Below are 23398 nucleotides of genomic sequence, written 5' to 3' on the forward strand. Positions count from 1 at the left end.
ATGTAGGTATCTCACATATAATCAATTCCTTTAATACGGATTCAAGGGGGGTGATGGCCCCTTTGACCCTAAAATATGACCCCGACTTTGAGTTGCTCATTTTGGACTGCGCGAACGTGTACGGATACGTTTATTCCGCACTATCCTGCAAGCGTATGGGACGACACACTGTGTCATCCAAACATAGGTATAAATATGATAATTTTTAATTTTGATAATGATTTTTAATTTTTAATTTTTATAATGATAATTTTTTCCAAACTAACCTGAACAGTTCAACCGTGGATTCCAGTTTCCGATTGCCAATTAAGGAATTTATTCTTGTCGATTATGTGTCTCATTTAATCGCGTGCGTTTTAAACCACGATTGTTTGCCAGCATTTAGCCAATAATAAAATAACAATTTCAAAAATAAATGATATAGGAACAGATAAATACTTTTTCATATTGTCGCACTCCCTTCATCAACATCCACGAGCCACCCCTGATATATTAGATTTACAATAAAATGGCGTTTTTGATTTACAGATTTTTCGTTGTTAAAATTGTTGTCGTTTTTGGGCAGTAAGTATGCCATCACTATGGCGTTTAACACAATGTACGTGTTTACCGCTGAGATGTTCCCTACTGAACTGCGCATGTCACTGTTCGGTATAACATCTATGTTCGGACGATTGGGTTCCATGATTGCTCCACAAATGTCTTTATTGGTATTTAAACAAATATTAACTGTTCGAATGTTAGATGTCGAACGGGAAATAAAATTAAAACGCACTCATGTAAAATAAATTACATTTTTTGTAACAGGCCTCCTATTTTGGGCAGTACGTACCGATTTTATTATTCGGAATCATATCGTTTATAGCCGGAGCGTTGTCATTCTTATTCCCGGAGACAAAAGATCAAAAACTACCAGACACAGTAAAACAGGCTGAATTCGTCGGAGAGGTCTACAAGGACTCGTCAACTGGTTAATCCAATACGAGAACATGTACTGCGAAAGAACTGTGCCTTATGAAATTTGTATGAGTTTTTTCATTTTTAAAAATGAGTCATGTGTCTCAAAACGTATTATTTATTTTTTATTTTAACTGTCCAACACTAATCAATAGTATTCTATTAACTATAAGTGGAAAAAAAGTTTCTATAACCTATAAGTCCGCATGATTATTATGTACATGTGTACTTGGTTCACTATCTGACATATATATATTTATAGTTTTATTTTTTATTTATACAGTATGTAATCGTGAATAATTTCTTAAAAAAATTCCATTTCATCACCCTTTTTCAGGTGTTATTTTTTATATTACTGAAATTTCTGTGATATTTAAATATGTAATACTTACATAATTTAAAAATTTTAAAAAAAATTGTTAATTATTAATTGTATTACTATTATCTAGTATATATTCAAGTGCTAAGTATACCACCTCTGTAAACATATATTATTGTTAATTATAGCAATAACGTTAATTATTATAATATATTTTAATAGGAAAATATACTCATATAAGAATATATTAGTATAAATATATTTAAGGAATTAAAGACATCATATAATTGTATTATAATATTTTAGTCAAAGTATTAAACTATTTAATTTTTTAATGTAATTTTTATTTAAAAAAAATCATTGTTGTACGTTTCATGTATCAAAAATTTTTGTTAAAAATAAACAAAATACTTATTTTACAATATATTTTTTATTAGATAGGAAAAAATTTAATATTGTTTTATCAATAAAATTTAATTTTTAATTTTTGATCATATTATTTTACCAAAAAAATATAACACTATTTGTAGTGCATTCGATGTATTAAAATGTACTGACAACTAACGTCTCACATAATAATTGAGTGCTAAATGAAAAACGCGAAAATCACGGATTAAGTGTCCAACATACTTATATATCAGTCGGAGCTGGTTATGTCTCATAATTATCGTCATGACAGGTGATTGAAAGGCGTTGATTGTCCGTTTGTATAACAAAAATAAATATAATCCCCCTTAAAAAGTTTCTACTCGTGGTCGATCCTCATTTGCTGCTAATTCAGAAAAATATATAAATATTTATTAATAAAATTGTAAAAGTTAAAAATTCATCCCTGTAGATTGAAAACAATCTTGGTTATTATCTACTGGACACTAATAATTGTAATATATTCATAATGACTGTGTTATTTGTATTAAATACAAATCTAAGATGTTGGAGACGGTATATAAAACATGATTGCCGACTAACATTGTATATTATGGTTCCGATACGAGTAGATTAGATGATACATCAATTTGCGGCGTCACGTTGAAGCCTAAGTCCACGCGTATTAGGTGGCAATCAGTTACATTTTATCGTCTACGATGTGAGTCAGCCTGAGTAGTTTACAATCGTAAAGATGAAAAAAAAACTGAAGATATTTTGTAGACAGGGTTTGATGGTACCTAACGCAATTTAGCGGTGACGTGAATCGTGATGGGTCCGACAAAAAGCTGGTTTCACATTTTGGTGTCTCAGTACCGTAACTAGAGGTTGGTGAAATAGACGGTTATCAAAGGTGCTTCAGAGTAAGAGGTGCAATTGAATTAAATTCAAATTTGATTTTTTGTTTAAAATAAGTGCCAGAATAAAATTCACTGAGATCGCTACGGAGGATAGTTACGGCACTGCGTTGCGTGCCAAAAAGCCACAAAATTGTTCACCATTTATACCTATAAAAAATAACACATGATTAATTAATAATAAATCGAATATCGGTTACATAATACTTAACTTATTGGTAACGACTTAAGTAATTGACAACAAACACATGTTTTCGATGTTAAAAATAATGAAATTTATGTTTTATATTAGTTAATATATTTATAAGTTACTGGCGCAATGTTTTTCACAGATTAGTGGCAATTATTCAATCTTTGTCTTCACGTGGTTTATATTTTCGAGTACATGATGAAAATATTGGATCAATTCACAATGGTAACTTTTTAATGATCGTAGAATTTTTGGCGAAATTTGATCAATTCATATATCAACACATCGAAAAATACAGTAACAAGGGTATTGGATCTACTTACTTCATACTTATCTTCTACAATTTATAAGAAACGTATACAACTTATGGCTAATAAAGTAACATCTAAAATTATAAATTTAAAAAAAACAAATTTTTTTCTATAGTGATAGATTCAACTCCCGATTTATCTCCTACTGATCTGTTATCTTACACTATGTTCATCAAGGTGTCCCAATTGAACACTTTTTAATTTTTATTTCCGGGTGTAGTCATAATTCTCAACAGCTATGTGAAGTTGCTTATAATACTTTAAGACATTTCAACATCCCTATTGAAGACCGCAGGAGCCAGATGTATGATAATGCCAGCAACATGTCTGGGCAATATACAGGACTACAAGCAAAAATAAGAAATACTTAATCATCCTCTTGCAATGTATGTACCATACACTGTGCACTCGCTGAACCTAGTTGGAGTCAATGCTGTACAATGTTCTTCCGAAGCTACTAAGTTTTTTTGCAATCTTCAACATTTATATACCTTCTTTTCTACTTCAACTCATAGATGGGATATTTTAATGAGTCATTTAAGTTCTAAATCAAAGACAATAAAACAAATCAATACTACAAGATATTTTTCAAGGGATAATGCTTGTATCAGTTATAATAATCCTTGGTGTGAGACATTAAAAGCGCTATCAGAAATAGAAAAAAAAGCAACTGAAACATCAGAAACTCGAAGTGAAGCAGGTTGATTGCGTCATAAATTTGAATACTTGGAAACTCATCTTATCCCAATTTTTTGGGGATTGTTACTAAGTAGACTAAATGCTGTAAATAAAAAACTACAAAGCATCGAAATCGATGTAGTCATTGTTTTGGAGTTCTATGATTCATTAATTGACCTTATAAGTTCACAGCGTGAAGAACTTAATAATTATAAAGGAAAAGCACTAAATCGATCTACAATAAAACATTATAAAACTAGTGTATTAAGAAAAAAAAGGACGATCCAATACGACGAAAATAGAGCTAACGATACTGAACTCAATGGGAAGAAAAACTTCAGAATCAATACATTTATGGTTATTCTTGATGAACTAGGAAATTAATTATTAAAAAGACGCTAGGCGTATAAATATACCAAACTGATTTTGACCTTGAAGATTTGCAAAATGAGTTATTACATTTAAAAGAACATTTGATTATTAAATTTGGTCCAGAAACACTGTCTACTTTAAAATTGATTCAATTTATCTATGAAAATGAACTTGAAATAGTTTTAAGAATTTTTTTTAAGTACACCAGCAACTAATTGTTCGGCTGAAAGGTCATTTTCGTGCCTCAAAAGGATAAAAAATTACCAAAGATCGACAATGAGCCAACAAAGATTAAATACTTTAGCAATATTGTGTATTGAAAACCAAATTACAGCAGAGATAGAATATGAAAACATCATAAAAACCTTCACAGAGCAAAAAAGCAGATGCAAAATATTGATATAATGTTTTAATTAATTTTAATAAATAACAATTATTTGTATTAATTATCTATTTTGTAATTGTAAAAAAGAAAGTACTCATTTAATTTAATTTTAATAGATGTTTTCAAAGATTTTTTAACAAAATTTTTTAAATATTATAGGAATATGATAGCTATGTTTTTGTATTCAATGTTTATTACCTATTTCATATCTCACTATTTATATTTCCGTTATTTGACTGTTTAAGCATTGTTTATTTGTACTGGTAATAATGGTATCTGAAGTAAAATAATAGACATGAAATATTTTGTTTTTAGAAGTTTTCTATTTTAAAGATTTAATATTTAATATTTTTATTTTTTTTTGATAAAAAAACTGAATACAATTTAAAGAAAAGGGTTTAGACCAAATATTGTTGGTTCCTTAGTAGAGTGGTAGGGAGTGGGGGGCAGAGTGATTAAGCCTAGGGGCGCCAAATGCTAAATCCGCCACTGTTCGTGAATGAACAGAACATAAAGTGTGTTCGTCATTTTCGAATTGTGCATTATCAATTCGTATTTTATATCTTTTCTGGAGAAATTGAAAATTGTCTCAATATTAAGAGTACAACCAAGCATTTAAATGAAGACAACAATAAAGAAGAAAATAAACGTTAGTTCAGAAAATACGATGATAGTTATTTAGACTTTGGTTTTATTTACATCAAAATAGACAACGAATAACGTCCTAAATGTGTTATTTGTTTAAAAGTATTAGCTACCGATAGTATGATTCCAAATAAATTAAAGCGTAATTCTAAAACTAATCATGGATCATTAATTAATAAAAAACGAGATTATTTTGTTAGACAACGTGAACAATTAGAAAAACAATCAACCAGTTTTATCAAACAGACAAGTGTTCCGACCAAAGCACTTTTAGCTTCTTATAAGGTAACATTTCGTGTTGCTCAAAGTAAAAAACCTCATACAATTGCTGAAGAACTCATTTTACTATCAACAACTGATATGGTTTCTACTATGATCGGGGAATCTACTGCAAACCAACCTAAAAATATTCCCTTGTCTAATAATACAATAAATCGCCGAATTTATAATATTTCTGACAATATAAATGAACAGCTTATTAATAACTTATAAAACAAAAATGTTGTAATACAACTTGATGAAGCTATCGATAGTAATAAAGACGAACACTTGATATGTTATACTCGTTTTATGGACAAAACAAATATTATAGAAGATTTATTATTTTGCAAACCAATTTTCGGAGACACTAAGGCTAAAACCTTATTTGAGATCACTAATGATTTTATGTATTGTAATAATATTAATTGGGAAAATTGTTTGGGTGTATGTACAAATGGGGCTCGAGCTATGGCTGGTCATTATGATGGACTTCAGGATTTAATACGACAAAAAGCTCCAGAAATGATATGAACTCATTGTCTTATTCATCGAGAATCTTTAGCATCACAAAATATGTATCCATCGTTAAATACCGTACTTCAAACAGTTATAAAAGTAGTTAACTACATAAAAACAAGGCCTGTTAAAGCAAGATTCTTTAAAAAGATATGTGAAGAAATGGGAGCAGAGCATACTGCGTTACTGTTTTATCGTAATTCTTGATGGATATTAAAAGGAAACGTACTAATTTGAGTGTTCGAACTTAGACAAGAACTTTATACTTATTTGAGTGAAGAAGGTCAAAATGATTTTAACAAATTTATTGATAGTGATTTTGTAATTAAATTAGCGTATTTATGTGATATTATTGAAAAACTTAATATACTAAACACATCTTTACAAGGTAAAGAAACTCATATTCTGCAATTATATGATAAAGTGGTTGCTTTTATTAAAAATATCGACTTATGGCAAAGAAAACTGATTGAAGAAAACGGTTAAACCACGTATTTTTCACTTTAAAAAAGTTTTCTTGGAGATAATGATCTTAAATTAACAATGAGCTCATTAAAAATAATTTCTGATCATCTGATGACTCTTAAAAATCATTTCGAGAAATATTTTCCAGAAGACACCGTATAATACAATTGGATTAAAGATCCGTTTAGTGAAAAACCATTACCAAATTTCACAACTACCGAAGAAGAACAATTAATCGATATTTCTTCTGATTCTTCGTTACGAATGAAATTTTCTTCATTTTCACTTTTAAGATTTTGTAATAGCATTAAAGATGAATATCCTGAAATATCCAACAAAGCTTTCTGTGTACTACTACCATTTGCGACATCGTATTTATGCGAAGCAGGCTTATTGCAGTTGCTGTATTAAAATCAAAATATCGATCAAAATTTGATATTGAAAAAGAAATGCGTGTGGCTATCACAGTATTGCTACTTAATTTTGAAGAATTATTAAACGGAAAACAAGCACATTGTTTGCATTAAGTTTAAATATTAATACTCTTTGTTTTTTTTTTTTTTTCATAAAAATAAAAATATTTTGTAATACTTTAAATTGAAATTTAATATTTCCTGTTAACTTATATTGTCATTAAAATAAAAATGTTTGTATATTTAAATACTATAAATTTGTAATTTAATTTTTTATGGGAGGTGCAATTATTTTTTTTAATTTTTAGGGTGGCGTGAACTAAAAAAGTTTGGGAACCGCTGTTATACAGCTTATTTTAACACTTATTATAGCATAAGAATAGGTACATTCTCTAAACACGTGATTAATAAGCTGTATTTCGATTAGTTAAATCATCTGCAGCATACTTTTTCTATGATAAGTATCACATTCTTTTGAGTTGCATTTTTTAGTATTTCTGAAATGTAAACAAATGTGTTTATACTACATGTATGAAATTTGCAAATATATTTTCATTATTTCGTATCATAGTTGCTGATAAAACGTTTAATTGTACTATTTTTCCGGTTCGTTTCAAGTTCAGAAAATGAACCCAAAGTATTTTTCTACTTTTTTCCTGTTTAAATTGAAAATTTAAATCGCAAAGAATACCATGAAATAAAAGTAGAAAAGTCCTCCTTGTCCGGTGACAAGCAGTGATTTAAATAATTATGTTTAATCTTATGTATGGTATTATGATTAACAGTAAAATAATTTGAAAACATTACGTCGATTTCTTTAATCAATTTTGCTTTATAAATGATGGTAATTTTTCTATAATATAATAAATAATATACACAATTACATATATGTAAAAAATACAAGTATTCATATATGAATATAGTATACGAATAGTACCACAAATTAATGAGGAAAATTCGTTATAATACGCGTTTGATTTTTCCCTCATTGCACTTATAGTATATAATGTCTCCCCACCCATAGTTTTTACGGAAGCAACAAACTGTTACAGTTTCTATACAGGTGTTTTGTACACATTTAGTACACATCATAATGTAATTTAAGTAGTTAGTTAGTACTTAGCCACTGATGCAACGAGTGTGTAGAGCACTTGCATGCGTTATAATGTAACATTTCGTTTCAACGTTTTCGTTTTAAATGCATAAATACAATCAAAATGTTTGAATACGTCTATCTCACTGTTTGCCTCTTGTGCTTGTTCTACATATTAGCGGCGGTCTATACGCTGTTCATCCATTGAACTGTGCGTTTGATTCGCTGAACTCATGGGGTTCATTCTTGTTTCTGCAGCTACGTCATTTTCGACGCGATCGAAACATCAGGAATCATTTGATTAAAAAATTACCAAATAAATCAAATAAAGAAATTTAACTACAATATATTGTCCGTAAAACTATTGCCGTTTATGCGAATTAATTAATATATAGCAGGTTAAACATTTTTCATGAACAACGAACGAACCGCTATTTTCATATGTCTCCTTGCTCGATGTGCAGGAGGTGTTACGACACATTTTTAGCTTTTTTTTATTTAACTACTATACCTGTAATGTGCTTCTGCTACTGCTAACAACACAAGACATCAATACACACCATTCTGACACTCTTATTTAGTGTTTTTCGGTACGTAATTGTAGGGTATTGTTAGATTCCACGCATCCACCAACTGTTGAAAGCAATTTACTTCTCGAGTCTATGTTACATTACATGCCGTGCTCTATACTGTCAAATCTGTCACCAATAAGGCGCAATGGTTTCCACGAAAATCCGGTAAGCATTTCTAAATTTAACAATTAAATATTAATTTTAAACGCAAAATAACTTTCCGTATCATCAAAAACGATTGATTAAAAAATGTACTCATCCATTCATAGTTAAATAATATTGTCAATAAATATATTAATAATTATTATTTACTGATATTTCAAAATCTTTGATGATCGGTCAAAAATTGTTAGTCAAGTCTATCGAGTTTATCGAGTTTAATCAATTAAATAATTCGATTATATTCCAAGTCTCAAAACTGATTTTTCTATATTAGCATAAATTATACATTAACTATATTAGCATAAAATTAAAATAGTTTAACTCGATCTAAACGCATTCATAAACCCATAATGTTATTCATAATTTTTTGAAATACTTAGAATGTCAATGAAATAATGTTGTATTCAAATGCGTAAACACAAAATCCATCTAAAATACAACTAAGTATTCAGATAAATTGTATGATACTATAATATATTAGAATACCTTAACGTATAATACTAAGCATATTAAAAATAATTCTGTTCGTGTTCAGTAGAAAACAGATAGGAGAAAAAATGCACGAGTGCTGTTATAACGTGCAAGTACCCCGTGTAGACACTTGACTACATAGTATAAACTATATTTATACAGGTGATTTTTTTTTGATTTTTTTTCGTTAAATATCGGTTCAAAAGAGATGATTTTTTTTTTCATATTTACTCAATCAGATAGTTACAATAAACATTTTTATACACTTTTTAGATACGTAATAATTCTCATAGCAATTACAAACTTCTTTTATATATTATTTTAAAAGTATGGATATACTAAAATAGTGATAATTGTTTATATTTGAATAAATGAGTTGACAAATAATTAAACTTCATGTAAATGTATACTAATTAAAAGTATACTTAATTATTGGCCAAGTTACTTGTACATTTTCTCTTAGAGTTGAAACAAATTGTTTCAGAAGACATTTCAAGGAGGCTACCGAAAATAATTTTAAAACATTATGGCAGAATAAATTTGTTTGGTGTGATAAAAAAGAAATATAACCAGAAAGGAACCAGAGTAAGATAATATTTGTGTAATTTACTTTTTCAATTATGATACCAATGACAAGTACAATTGTTTACAGTAAGAATAAATTGCATAATAATTTATCTAATTACGTAGATGATGAGTAAAACTTTCATTGACCACAAAAAAATCAAATAAATAAATTTCTCACAATGGTTAAAATCGAAAACGACTGATTTAATTAACCATTGAAAATTTGAGGAGATATTTCAAAAGAAGACTGGATATTGAATTATTAAATTAATAAAATATATCAATAAATTATTATATACGTACAATTGTATAGACTTGTAAAATATGTTATAATAATAAAGATTTATTCAAATTATTTGTATTTTGTCTTTCTTAAGACTTTTTTAAGCTCAACATTTCTAACTATATAAAATCTATATGTAAAAATACAGACAATTATATAAATGTACTCGTGTTCTAAATATCAGCGAATAATGATAATATTTATAATAGTTAAGTTACAAAAAAAAAATTGATTATAATATTTATATACTATATTTAAAATCAAAAATGTGTATTTAAAAAATAATTAATTGGATTTTTAAGGATAAAAGTATCAAAATTGTGCCTATTCGTTATTAAAGAAGTATTAAAATATGCAACAGCACCAGCCTACAATAAATTACTCTATGATATCCTAAGAAAGATTAATTGGATATTAACTCGTAACTAGAATTACTGGTGAAAACAATCGGAATTGCTGGTTAAAGATGGCCAAAACAGGTATCCTGGTAGTGCTAACACTTGATCATAGATTTCATAGGATTCTAAAATTCTTTTAACGGTGTGAAAAATTTTTATTAATGTTATTGTAATCTAATAATATTATTTAACAAATAATTAATGCATATAATAATTATTTTATATTAATAATTATTATTAACATTCATATTATTATTGGAAATTCTTATTAATTATAATTTATCGAAAACTATGTATAATTCATAAAATATACGAGCTGTTCCCAAACTTTTATGGATCACGCATCTCCAAAACAAAAAAAAAATGTAATCACGTCTCTCATGAATAGTTAAAATAATATTTTTTTATTATTTTAATGAAAGCAAATAAATGTCAATCTAAAAATAAATATATGATGGTCTAATATACAATATAAATATTTGCCTTGCGCCTCACAGTTTGGAAGCCATTGTAACACATATTTTGACATGTATCTTAATTGCCTACACAAAGCGCCGTCTAATAGGTATTAAGATAAAAATTTTATAATTTTTTTAAAATTTACTTGTTTACAAAAAAAAAAAACTAAGAAATCTTTAAATAACAAAATTTTATAATGTTTAATACAAGCATTATTGTATGCATAAAAAATTAATAAAAGAAATTTTATTTCAATAATTTTAGTATAGCAAAATTAAAAAAAATAAGAGAATTATAATTTCATATTAAATTGTCCGTTAACAGTTGTATCATAAAACAATTCTATCAAAATTATTGACAATACTGTTTAAAATAAACCATAGTATTACATAAACATTTAATAATCAGTGCATACTTAATGTGGGGTCAACAATGGTGTTTGTGTAACCAAATCTTTTTTTTTTTTTTAATAATTAATTAATTTGACAGTATAACAAAATTAAGTGATTTAGATTTGTTTTCAGTACTTCCCTGTCACAAAAAAATTCCACATTTTCTTTAATATTAGGTAAGTATTTGGGTAGTCACTATTTATATTTTTAAATACCTTAGTTCAAAACTCTAATAACTAAAATGTATCGAAAATTATAAAATAGATACTAATTAATTTACTTTACTATAAAATAAATACATAAATACCTAATATTTCTGTTACAAAAACATAAATGTCTTATAGTATTTATACATTTATTAGTTTTTCAAATTGTAATCCTTAAATAATTTATTTTTTCAATATTGACCTTTTATAAACTCGGGTATTTTTATATTAGTAACTAGCTGACCCGACAAACGTTGTTTTGTCATATAAATTATTTCTAGAGAATATTTTGCTAGAAAAAAATAACTAATTAAATATAGGCATGTAAGAATGTGGGTAAGGATAAGGATGTAAGGAAGATATATGGCGTGCTATGAATGGTAACGAAATATAAAAATGAAAAAACATCAAACATTTATTTTTTTAATAATTTATTAAAATTGATCCATTAAAATAATATATATCGCTAATTATGACAATATAAGTAAAAAAACAATATCTATCCCTTAATGCAACAGAGTGTACAATATTTTTTGTAATCCCATCTTTCGCAAACACAAACTGGATGGCTCGAGAGCACACCACGTATAATTATCCGTGTGAAAAATATGATGTGCTCAAATCTAAGCTACAGACATTGTTTGGCTTTGAAACTTATTGATAGTCATTGCAAATGCCAATCTTATTGGAAATTTAAAGCGTTTAAATTGTATTGGCACATCTGTGGGTATAATAGTAATAATATATTTTCACCTCGGAATTTGCCATTTAAAATTATGGCTTCGATAACATTTTTCATTAATTTTTTAACAACTTATCGCGTGTCGTTGTACAACCGTGGTAGGTCAAATTATGAAGCAAAATAACCGAAGAACAAACCTTCAATTGTAAATTATGCGGTGGCATGCCTGGTAAATCCAATGAGTTTAAAAACTGTTAGATAATTTACAGCTTCAGTAGCATAGCAAACTATATCTATAGATTTGTATGACACCATGTCTCCTGGTAATAAATGTTTATCTTGAGATTCAATTCGTTGACGTCCACATTTTTTACTACTAAAATTGCCCTTTCTGCCAGCCACTCATGATTTATGTATTGTCTGTGTACATTGGAAAATATCTAGTCAATGAGAGCATCTTGCGAATAAATGATTGTGCAGAAATCGGTCGGTAATTTTATACATTCCGTTTTATCTGTAGTAACTTTCCCATCTCCAATATCTAACAATTGTTTTGAGAATCTTCTGCACGCAGCTTTTTTTGATTAAATCGCAAGTATCAAAATCGTTCGCTCTCTGTCTTTACATACATTTCAACCATGAATTGTTGACGAAGCTCATGATATCGTAGAATAATTTTGTCTTGATCTCGTTTAATCATCAACCGATATGCATAATAATTTTTCGAACTAACATTCTTATTTGTTTTGACACCTGTTGCGGGATCTTTTTTTGTTTAATATTTATGCAATAACCGTCATTTACTACCAAAATTAAAATTAATAGTTTTTAAATAGTTTTTTTTAAAGTATTTTAATAGTTTTTTAATAGTTTTTTAATAGTTTTATTTAATAATTCATTTTCAATTGTGCAGTTATCGACCGGGTCAAAAAGGGCTATTTTTAGGGTTTTTCCAGCAATAATTCTAATTTTTCTCGCCGTAAAAACCATCCTTGAACTTCAACGAACATTTGAAAAAAAGATTTGGCCAAATTGGTCCAGGCGTTGTTGAGTTATGCGCTTACCAACACATTTTGCGATTCATTTTTATATTATAGAATAATTATTAGAGGCCGAAATTAAATTATTTTGCATATTAATTTAAATTTGATGTAGTAAGACTAGGTTCAAAATCTTTACAAATTAATCGTTAAAGGTTTTTTCATATTTCAGAATACTTCAAGATAAGAAAATACTTCATATAATAAAGAATATTAGAAATATATCGATTAATTCTATATATTTTCTATATTTTATGTTGCAGTAACATACATATGATAAATTATATGTTCAATAATAATGATATTGAATATTGAAAAACACGGTAAGAGTTTTGAAAGGAAATAATGAAGTATAAATTACAGATATTCTCCCAACGGCTATGAAAAGAGATTTTCAGCATGCTCCTGTGCCTTAAATTGACAAAGTATGTTTTTTGTGTACATATAAAATAATTTTAACGGACCATAGTACAAATATGATACCAGAGCATATGGAAAAAAATAATGTTGTCAACTGTTTTTAAATTTTTGGATTAAAAATGTGTCATTTATAGTATTTAATTAAATTAATAAAATTTTACCTAAGTAAATTTTTTTTTAAGCTGGATTATTATTTAATATATACCTATTTATATCAGTTTTTTAATATTAAAACTTATATTTCAACATATAAAAACATATATATAATAATAATAAAAGCATATATATAATATTTTTTGTATATTATATTATATTATATTATGATTTTTAAAAAATATTGAAATAATATTTTCAACTTTTTAAAAGAATATTATTTCGGCCTCTAGTTATAATGTATTTGTAATTATTTATATTGGAAAAATGTATCAATAAAACTAATTTTATTTAGTTATATATTTTAAGTAACTCCATTTTCTGCACTTGAAATTATAAATTATAAAAAATTTTTTTACTTAAATAAATTCCCAATATTACAGTCATACTTACATTGAATATTTATAATATTTAATAAAGTAGTGTAATTAAATAAACAAAAATTAATAAATTCTTAATATTTGTAAATTAATAACTAAATAAATAGTTTATATATACAAGAACTAGCTGATTTACCCAACTTCACTCAGATTAGTTTTTAATTGGTTTTATTATTTAAAAGTACAATATATAATTATAAATATAACATAAATCAAAAATAGTTTAAAAAAAAAACATGTTTAACAGTTAACTGTTTTGTGTGTGAAAAACATTTTCAGATCAAATTGTGAATTTAAACCAATTTGAATCAACTTAATCACAATTTCATAAAAATTAGTTCAGCAATTTAAGATTTAGTCATACACACATACAGAAAAAATATACATACAAAGATATATAAGTAAATACATTTTATTCTTCTTCTCATCTTATCTCCAAACTATTTGGGATCGGCTCCTTTTGTCCTACACATCCATTTTCTCGATTTTCTACAACCTCTACGCAAACCAATAGTCTTCATATTATTTTCAATCTTAACTAATCATTTATTTTTTGGTCTTGCTCTCTCTCTTTTTCCTTCAATATTCAACATTAATTTTCATAACCACTCTTATGGCTTTTGTTTTCTCTCACCTCATCACTTGCCCGAACCTCTTCAATCTATTTTATCTCATCATGTCCACTATTGAAGAAACATCAAAACAACCTCTCACATATATGAACCTCACTATTTTAATTAATACTGCACTTGTTGTCAAACCCATTAAATCCAAATAAATATTCGTTCCTTATTGTCTTCTTTGACCACTTCATTCATTCATCAAGCATTCTCATTTTCACAACACTCATACTCTGTTCTCTTCTCCTACCAACCGCCCAATACTCAGTATCATATAGCATAGTTGGTCTCACTACACTCTAGTACAATTTACCTTTCAGCCTCATTGAAATTTTTTTATCACATGAAACGTCCCACGTTTCTCTCCTGTACTTTACATCTATATGGTTTTATATATATAAATAAATAAATTGTTTTACCTGGAATATTATTATATTTGTAATCTATGACTAGTTTTGAATTAAAAATGCATTATCAGGTATATACAAAGTTAATAAAATTACATCTGTATTGTCTACTTTGTATGTAACTATGAGAAATTTTTAAAAATAGTCATAAAAAATATAATAATACTTCAGGCTAAGCATTTATTTAATTATTTCCATGTATAAACTATTTATTTATATATGAATATTTATTAATTGAGTTTTATATATTATAGGATATAATCAGATGTTTGATAAGTTGATAAAAAACATTTATAATAAATATATTAGGCATATAGTAATAATACAGCATTACTCAGATATTTTATATATACAATGAAATAGAATATATATAACTAAAAGCTCTTAAAGATTTTAGTAACTTAAATTTTAAATAGAGTTGGTAAGTTGGTGAAATATTAAATTATTTTTAGTAATTCAAACTACATATAATAAAAAATTAAATCAGACATTTTTTTCATTTTTTTTTTTTTTTTTTTTTTTAATTACTTTTATACTTAAAAATGTGGAAATTACCTCACAGTTAATATAATGCTAGATTAAATTAAAATTAATAAGAAACCACATGAAAATAATAAATAAAATTAATTTATAACGTACAAATATAATTTTAAAGTTAAATGGTGCTCATAATTCCCCTTAATTATAAAAATGATCAATACCCATGAAATGACAAAACACATATCAAGAATTTTGCTTAACAGATACTAAACCTAGAAATTAGGGATAAAAGTCAATTGTGTATGGCAAATACATACAGAATTATAAATGTTACATCAAATTAAAAGACCATAATTATACATTATATAAATTGCAAATAAATTGCACTCTACAACATAAAATAATATTGCTTTCAAATATTTCATGTGTATTATATGTGTAGTTTATTATTTTAGTATCTAGGAAAAGTAAAAGATAAATAATTAATGAATGATAAGAAAATTAAAAAATGTAATTATTTTTTAAATAAAGAAAAAAATATTTATTGTATTTTTTAAACTTATATACCAGTAATTTGACAAATTATCAGTTTTTCTTAGACTAATAATAGTAAGGTTACTCTCCATCTGAACCAGAATCATCATCCAGAGATGCCTTAGCATATTTTAAAGCATCTTCATATACTTCTTTTGAAACTTCTTCATATTTTCCATCAGTATGTTTACCAACCCAACTGAGTTCTAATTCAAATTGTTTATCTTTTAATTCATCATGAACCATATAAATACTAAAAAAGAAAAGTAATAGTCAAATAATTTTATCCCAAAACAAGTTATAAAAGTTTCTTTATACATCTTAGCAGCTTCTTTAATCAATTCTTTGCAAGTCATTGTTTTTAAACTCAATTTTTCTATTTCAGTTTTGGCAGTCTGTTTAGCTTTACCAATAGCACATCCAAAGTAACCCTAAAATTAAAAAAAAACAGAGTATTATTAAAAAAAACATCTGTAATTAAGCTAGATACAAAACAAATCAATTAAAAGGTGTAAATTTAAACAATATTAAATGTAATATTAAACTAATTAATTAATTTTAATTTTAATTTTTATAACTCGAATATAATAATTATGACACCTTATTATTGCATGTTATGTGTAACTTAAAAACATAAACATACAAACGATACACCAGCTGGATCAATCATATACATTTGAGGACCATCAGTGGAATCATAAGAACCAATAATAATTGCACATCCAAATGGTCTAATAGCACTGTATAATGTATGAGCATGTATATACATGGATAATCTTTCGTTTAAATATTTCAATGAAATGGGCACATTGTACGATTGACGAAATGATCTTGCCTCTCCACGTGCAATATCTAATATGGCACTGGCATCAGCCATTAATCCTCCAACAGCCTAAATTTACAATATGTTTAATGACTAGTCTTTAAAATATAATAAAATAAATACCATTCCGATATGATTTTCAATACTGAACAGTCTCTTTCCTGTGCCGTCTTCATGAAGTTTAGAAGTAACTAATTTTTCTACCGCAAAAACAACTCCATCAGAACCACGTAGAGCTATAGCAGTCCTAAAATCAACAAAATGTCAGTTCAATACAAAATAATATATAAATCACACACCAATATTAGTGTATATACATACCCACTGTTTTCAACTGCTTTAAAAGCATATTCCACTTGAAATACTCGACCATCGGGAGAAAACTGAGATGCTGATAGATCGTACTATATAAGGAAATATCTTATGTAAATTATTCGTTACAAAATAGAAAAATTGAAAAACATTATTATACAGTAAAATGTTCGAAAAATTATCATGATTTGTAAATAATGAAAAATAAAGAAAATTTAAGATAACTGAAAAATAATAACAAATACTTACGCCTGTTCCAATAGAACTCATTTTGAATAACTTATTGCTGCTAGGGCTAATAAAATTTGATTAAATAATGTAAAATATGGTTCGGTGTGATTAAAAAAAAGTTATAAAATAAAAAATTAAGCGTTACGGAAAAATGTAAATCATAAACACAAATCTGCAAAGTAACACTGATAAAGCAAATAAATATGATTATAAAAACCTAACCTAAAAGAATGAGTGTAACCATTACCAAAGAAAATAACATATCTACCTGCCGCCAACAAAAAATCGTCAACCGTCAGCTGTTAAAGTCTGTTTTGAAAAGCTTGAAAAATGTCGTTCACTTTTTGCACAGTAAAACCATAGTTTGAATCATCAGTTAATGTAAATGTTAAATTGTTTTCGTCATTTTTATTTTCTATATGAAAAATTGGACTGAGGTGGTTTATTTTTAATATTTTTTGTTAGCGACATGTTAATAATGCCGAAACGAATCTAGTTATCTAGACCCCTTGCGGGTTTTTTTAAAACTATAATTGCTTAACGCTTAAAATAAAAATATTCGCTAGATAGTAGCACATAAATAGGCATAAAAATTTATTGAAGAAAATAATTGAAAATATTAGAGGATCATTGCAAGGGGAAGGGGAGCACTGGCTACAACTGCCCCGGGTGCCAGTTTTTTAGGGGCATCAAAATGTTGTGGTTGGAAATTTGCTCACTTGTGAATTATTGATCTTTTAAAATTATTTTAAAATTGTAATTTTTTTGATTTTAATAACAATATCATAAATTATTTTATGTATATATATTAATCTATACATATAAAATTCAAATATCATTCACTCACTGATCGCTGTATCTCAAAAAATACGCAACGTACGGACTTGAAATTTGGAATAGAGATTCTTTTTCATATTTTTACCGAGCAACAAGAAAGGATTTTCAAAAATTTTGTGTTTTAGTGGAGTAGTTAGTAATTATAATTATTCATCGCCAGTACGTATTGTGCAGCACGCCGCGGCGGCCCGCGGTTTTCAGCTACCTGCAACCTATCCTTTTTGTCCGTCGTCGTCGTGTAGATAAGAATAATTGTTCCGAAAATTTTATCGATAGAAATAATCTCAGCCTACATCAATACTAATGTTATATCATTGATTAAATATATCAATGATTATATTATATATATAGTAGAAATATAAAATCCAAATATCACTGATTCACTGATCGCTGAATCTCAAAATCTATTCAACGTACCCACCTAAAATTTGGAAGTCTTTCACCAAGTAATAAGAAAGGATTTTTCAAAAATCGCGTATTTAAGGGTCGAAACAATTTTGGACTGGATGCGTACGTTTTTCAATTTTTGGTTACCTAGGAAATATTTGATTTGTTTAATATGTTGATTTTAATAATCACCGATTAAGAGTTATGTAAATTATTAAACTGTATAACAACATAATCAAAGCTATAATTTAAAACGGAAAATTTAAAGGTGAACATGTACTATTACCACGCATCCCAATGACTCTAACAGATAAGCCATTGGAAGCGACTCACTTTTGCAATGATCTTTAAAAAATTATAAAGACAATTAAAACAAGTGTGTGGACTGAATTTTGAAAATTCATGCTTCTCACATGGATAACTGTGTGTGGCCTGCTCACGCGTCAGAAAACTTGATTTATTTGTGTACGCACCACAAAAGGAAAAGCAAAAAAATAGTGTAATCCAAGTAAACTTTAATAAATAGCATTTATTTAAAACCTTGAATTATCAGAGTTTTCTCAATAAAATGAATAAATAAAAAAATAATCCAAAATAAATTGAACATTGTTGTAAGGATATTAGTATATGCTTAAATATAATAAACGGTACAGCAAGGCGTGATAGACATGGCTATATTTAATATTTACTAATGATTAGGGAACAGATTTATATGTAATAAAAATACAGAAATATGTACATATGTATGTAAGTAAAATTTATAAAATATGTGCTAAAAACATTCAAATATGTAGGAAAAAAAATTAATTAAAAAAAAAAAAAATTATAATTATTAAATTGTCAAAATGATTTGTTGCATTGAATTATTACAATATCTCACTTATTAGATCTGAAAATATTTTTAAAATGGCTAAATGATCGTTCCACATCAACCTACATGGGTTGATTAAAGCATATTTGAAGCGCATAATATCAGAAGGCGATAATTCCAAATTTTTAGATGGGTGTCTGCCACTCATTATGTCATTGATTGATTGAAAATCAATATAGCTTAGAATTTTTTTCTTTAACAACATGAGTTTTCTTTTTTACAGAATCTCCTATTGGTCCGCTTACGAGTTTTTATTTTGCAATCGTTGATTCGACAATTTGCATACTTTCATTTAAGGACATATTTTTATTTCTAATGCGTATGTGCAACAAAACTAAAATTTATTGAGATGAAAGTTAAATTAGTTTTTAATGTTTCATTTTGCATAATATTTTGAGTTTTTCTAATAGCGATAGAAGTTACTGAATCTAAATTTGAAATAATTTCTTAAACTTTTGTACGAAGAAGACGTATGAATGATGAAATATGTTTAAAAATATTTACAAATTAGTGAAATATGTAAAAATATGTAATAATATAAGTAAAAATAAAATAAAATAAAATAAAAGTAGCATCATATTAATAGGAATGATTTAAATCATGAACATTTCTTATCGAATCTTAAATATCTACTTTTAATAAAAATATGAATTTAAATATAAATTACTTCTACTTATTAACCTACTTATTATAATATATAACAAATTAATATTTCAACCGTTGTTTCGGGTTATTTATACTTAAAAAGGCAAAGGTTCAACGGTAACACCCAAAAAGAGTTGAACACTCAAAATTTTCTCAACGGACAACGTCAGGTATTACTCATTCATTGATCATCGTTACATCTCAAAACTATATGAACTTGAAATTTGATATGGTGGTCTCTCCAATATTCAATACATGCAATAAGAAGGGATTTTAAAAAATATTGGAACCAGAAAATACGGTAGTTCAACGTATCACCAAAATTACTATTCTGATTCATTTGAACTTTCGTTTTATTTGTTTTATAACCACCAATAGTTATACCAAACTTGGCTTTAAATAGTGTAAAGTAATAATCGATTAAAACCTGTCACGACCAAGAATGTTCCGTGAGAAACCGGGTAATTAAGCTAGTTTATTAATATAGGTATATTATTAATGTATTTATAGCAATATAACTATCAGCGATCCAGTATATTTTTAATATTCCTAATATTAGTTGCCAAATTTGTTGTGATAATGTCAATAAACATAAGTTATTTATAATAGTACAGCGTATTATGTTATCGCGTGCGGCATGCGGTGGCATGCCTACTACACAAAAGTAACATTAATTTTAGAATATCTAAAAGGTTCATGAGGATCTATCTCCTATATTTTCCGTGGGTAAGCCCCTCTGAGGGGCGCCAATTTTTTTTTTTTGCGCCAGGGCGCAAAATGTCTAAATACAGCACTGATTGCAAGAGGAAGACTAATGGCACAATACATGACACAGATAATGCAGAATACGATTAAAGGAAATTACAAAGACCTGAAAGAATTGTGTTACGACAGAGCAGTATGAAGAGCTGCAATAAACAAATCTATGGATTTATAACTAAAAAAAAAAAAAAAACAGTACATAATTAGTTTTGGCATTGAAATATATTATAATATATTACTTCTATTACTGATAAAATGATCTAACTAATAATCATTAGGCTATGCCAATTTTAATTTCAGATTTGATAATGTGGTACTCGTATAAAGTAAATACCTACTATGAATCATGATGATGGTAATATTATCGTAGTTTAATAACAGATATCTATAGTTATAACACGAACATCTTATTGTATGAATAATATTAATGTACAATTAACATTTTAAATAATAACTAATTAGGCATTCGAAATATTATATTTAAAAAATAAATTTAATCAAATTTATTTACTAGACGTATAGTTTGTTTTTTATTTTATTCTAAAACATTTTATATTGATATATATTCACTTTCAAACAATGAACGAAAAGGATATCAACGATGTTCTATAAATTGGAAAGTTCGAAAAATTAGAGAATAATATTATAGTTAACTATTTTTTTTTTGTACGTAATAAACTATCAATAATGATTTATTAATTACTATTAATAGATTCTAAATTTGAGGACTTCGGTTTTGAGTGTTTGCTGTCAATGATTCTGATACAACAAAAGTCAGTGCTTCTGATGAAGAAGACAATAATGGTCAAAATGTAAAGCAAGACTATCCAAAAAAGATTGCTACAAGAAAAAAAACAATAAATTAACATTAATAGCAGAAAAATGATAGGAAAACTAAAAAGCTATGTGATAAATCTTATATCTAATAGTACAATAGGAAAAACTATACCATATAAAACTAGGGTTACCAGATTATATTTTTCTGAACCCGAGTCTTTTTGAAAGGATAAATATTATACATATATAATATAATAAATATATAATGCCATACGAAAGAAAAAAAATATATATATATATATTTTTTTAATATAATTATGTATAGAAGCAATATAATAATATCAATAATAATACATATTCTTAGTCTTCAGATCTTATGGAGTCCAGAGTTTCTTCTGTTGATTTTACTACATATTTAACTGATCCAAACATTCGTTCCAACATTATATAAATAACTTTATTCTAGAATTATATCTATAGAAACTTTTTTCTAAATTCTATGAAAAATTTTATTCTAAATTCTATAATAATTATATTTTATTCTAATTCTATAATTTACAATCTGCAATATTATTTGGGCTAATTTATAAAAAAAATAATATACTCAAAAAATGAATATACTTCTAGGAAAAATTGTTCAAGAAATATTATTTAACATTATTTAACATTATTTAACATTATAGGTTGGTAGGTACGAGTTCGAAATGTTGAAACGAACATAGTGTATAGCAGAGGCTGCCAAATATTTTTCGACCACGATCTATTCAATATATACTTCACCTTTGAAGATCGACTTTCTTGGAAAATTTTTTTATAAACCAGAATAAAAGATAAAAATTATACAGATAAAACTTATCGACAATTTGTTCATAATCACCACGATTAATTTTCGTGCACGTGGCCTAAAAATAAATTCTAACATGATCGACTCTGAAATCGTCCGCGAACGACCGTTTGGCCGTCCCTGGTCTATAGTCAATGGCGCAACTAGCGGGTAAGTTGGCAAAGTGAAACTTTGGGGCCCCTTGATAATGCAAGTGGTTGTTTTGGATTTTATGAAATTTTTAACGATACAATGGTTTTGATTATCTTATGGGAAAGGAGGAATCGGTGATTTTTAAAACATTTACATTTATGGTTAGGGGGCCCCATTTTATATTTGACTTTAGGGCCCCCAAGCGTTAAGTTGCGTCAGTATCTATAGTATGGAAAATATATTAATATATTATATAGATTTTTAATTATCTAATTTATAATTTCGTGAAACATGCAAACAATGAATAAATATATTTATTATAAATTAATTATTTATGAATTGAGCAATAGTTAATTTTAATTAACTTATAAATTTGGAAACTTCATGTGATTTGCTCTGGTCAAGGAAACCTAAAAAATATTCAATGCGTGAATTAAAAATAATTAATGCATTTTCGGTTTTACTAAATTCGAATTAAAATTAATTTTTGGTAATGACGAAAAAATACTTAAGTGATGTGTATCTGGGTAATCCTTTTTGAAATAAAAATTTTTTGAAGTGTTATAGATCCATCATTGAATTTTCTTGACTAATAAATAATAATTATTAATTTGACTAATTATTATTTCTTAATTTGACCTTACGAAAAAAATTTGTATTTCC

General features: G+C 26.8%; 2 protein-coding genes and 1 long non-coding RNA gene across 5 annotated transcripts in view; 2 read left to right on the forward strand and 1 right to left on the reverse strand.

Moving 5' to 3' along the window:
- LOC112691225 (solute carrier family 22 member 21-like) overlaps positions 1-1067 on the forward strand; it is a 46332-nt gene extending 45265 nt beyond the window's left edge. For all 3 annotated transcript variants that reach the window (XM_025565396.1, XM_025565383.1, XM_025565390.1), the window contains exons 10-11: positions 529-710; positions 808-1067. In XM_025565396.1, the coding sequence (XP_025421181.1) occupies positions 529-710; positions 808-975 (350 nt within the window). In that variant the 3' untranslated portion in view covers positions 976-1067. The remainder of the gene's footprint in view (positions 1-528; positions 711-807) is intronic.
- Positions 1068-7896: 6829 nt separating this feature from the next.
- LOC112691333 lies at positions 7897-9970 on the forward strand. Its single transcript, XR_003149302.1, has 3 exons — positions 7897-8625; positions 9578-9678; positions 9746-9970. It is a non-coding gene; the product is annotated as an uncharacterized LOC112691333 (long non-coding RNA).
- Positions 9971-16094: 6124 nt separating this feature from the next.
- On the reverse strand, positions 16095-17646 carry LOC112691313 (proteasome subunit alpha type-3). The gene is made up of 6 exons (XM_025565484.1): positions 17499-17646; positions 17259-17341; positions 17061-17184; positions 16758-17006; positions 16433-16545; positions 16095-16367 (listed from the first exon to the last, which is right to left on the reverse strand). The coding sequence occupies exons 1-6, from the start codon at positions 17517-17519 to the stop codon at positions 16196-16198; spliced, it is 762 nt and encodes a 253-aa protein (XP_025421269.1). The 5' UTR covers positions 17520-17646; the 3' UTR covers positions 16095-16195.
- Between the last annotated feature and the right edge of the window lie 5752 nt (positions 17647-23398).

This window comes from Sipha flava, unplaced genomic scaffold (genome assembly GCF_003268045.1).
Source record: "Sipha flava isolate LNK unplaced genomic scaffold, YSA_version1 115_pilon_pilon, whole genome shotgun sequence".
NCBI classification, from domain to species: Eukaryota; Metazoa; Arthropoda; class Insecta; order Hemiptera; family Aphididae; genus Sipha; species Sipha flava.

What these genes read in the sequence shown, in the direction of transcription:
- LOC112691313 (XM_025565484.1), bottom strand. Translation starts at nt 17,519, where the DNA reads ATGAGTTCTATTGGAACAGGC. An exon ending in ATCCAGCTGGTGTATCGTTT is followed by an intron (nt 16,546 to 16,757) that starts GTATGTTTATGT and finishes TTTTAATTTTAG; the next exon opens with GGTTACTTTGGATGTGCTAT. An exon ending in ATTAAAGAAGCTGCTAAGAT is followed by an intron (nt 16,368 to 16,432) that starts GTATAAAGAAAC and finishes TTTCTTTTTTAG; the next exon opens with TATTTATATGGTTCATGATG.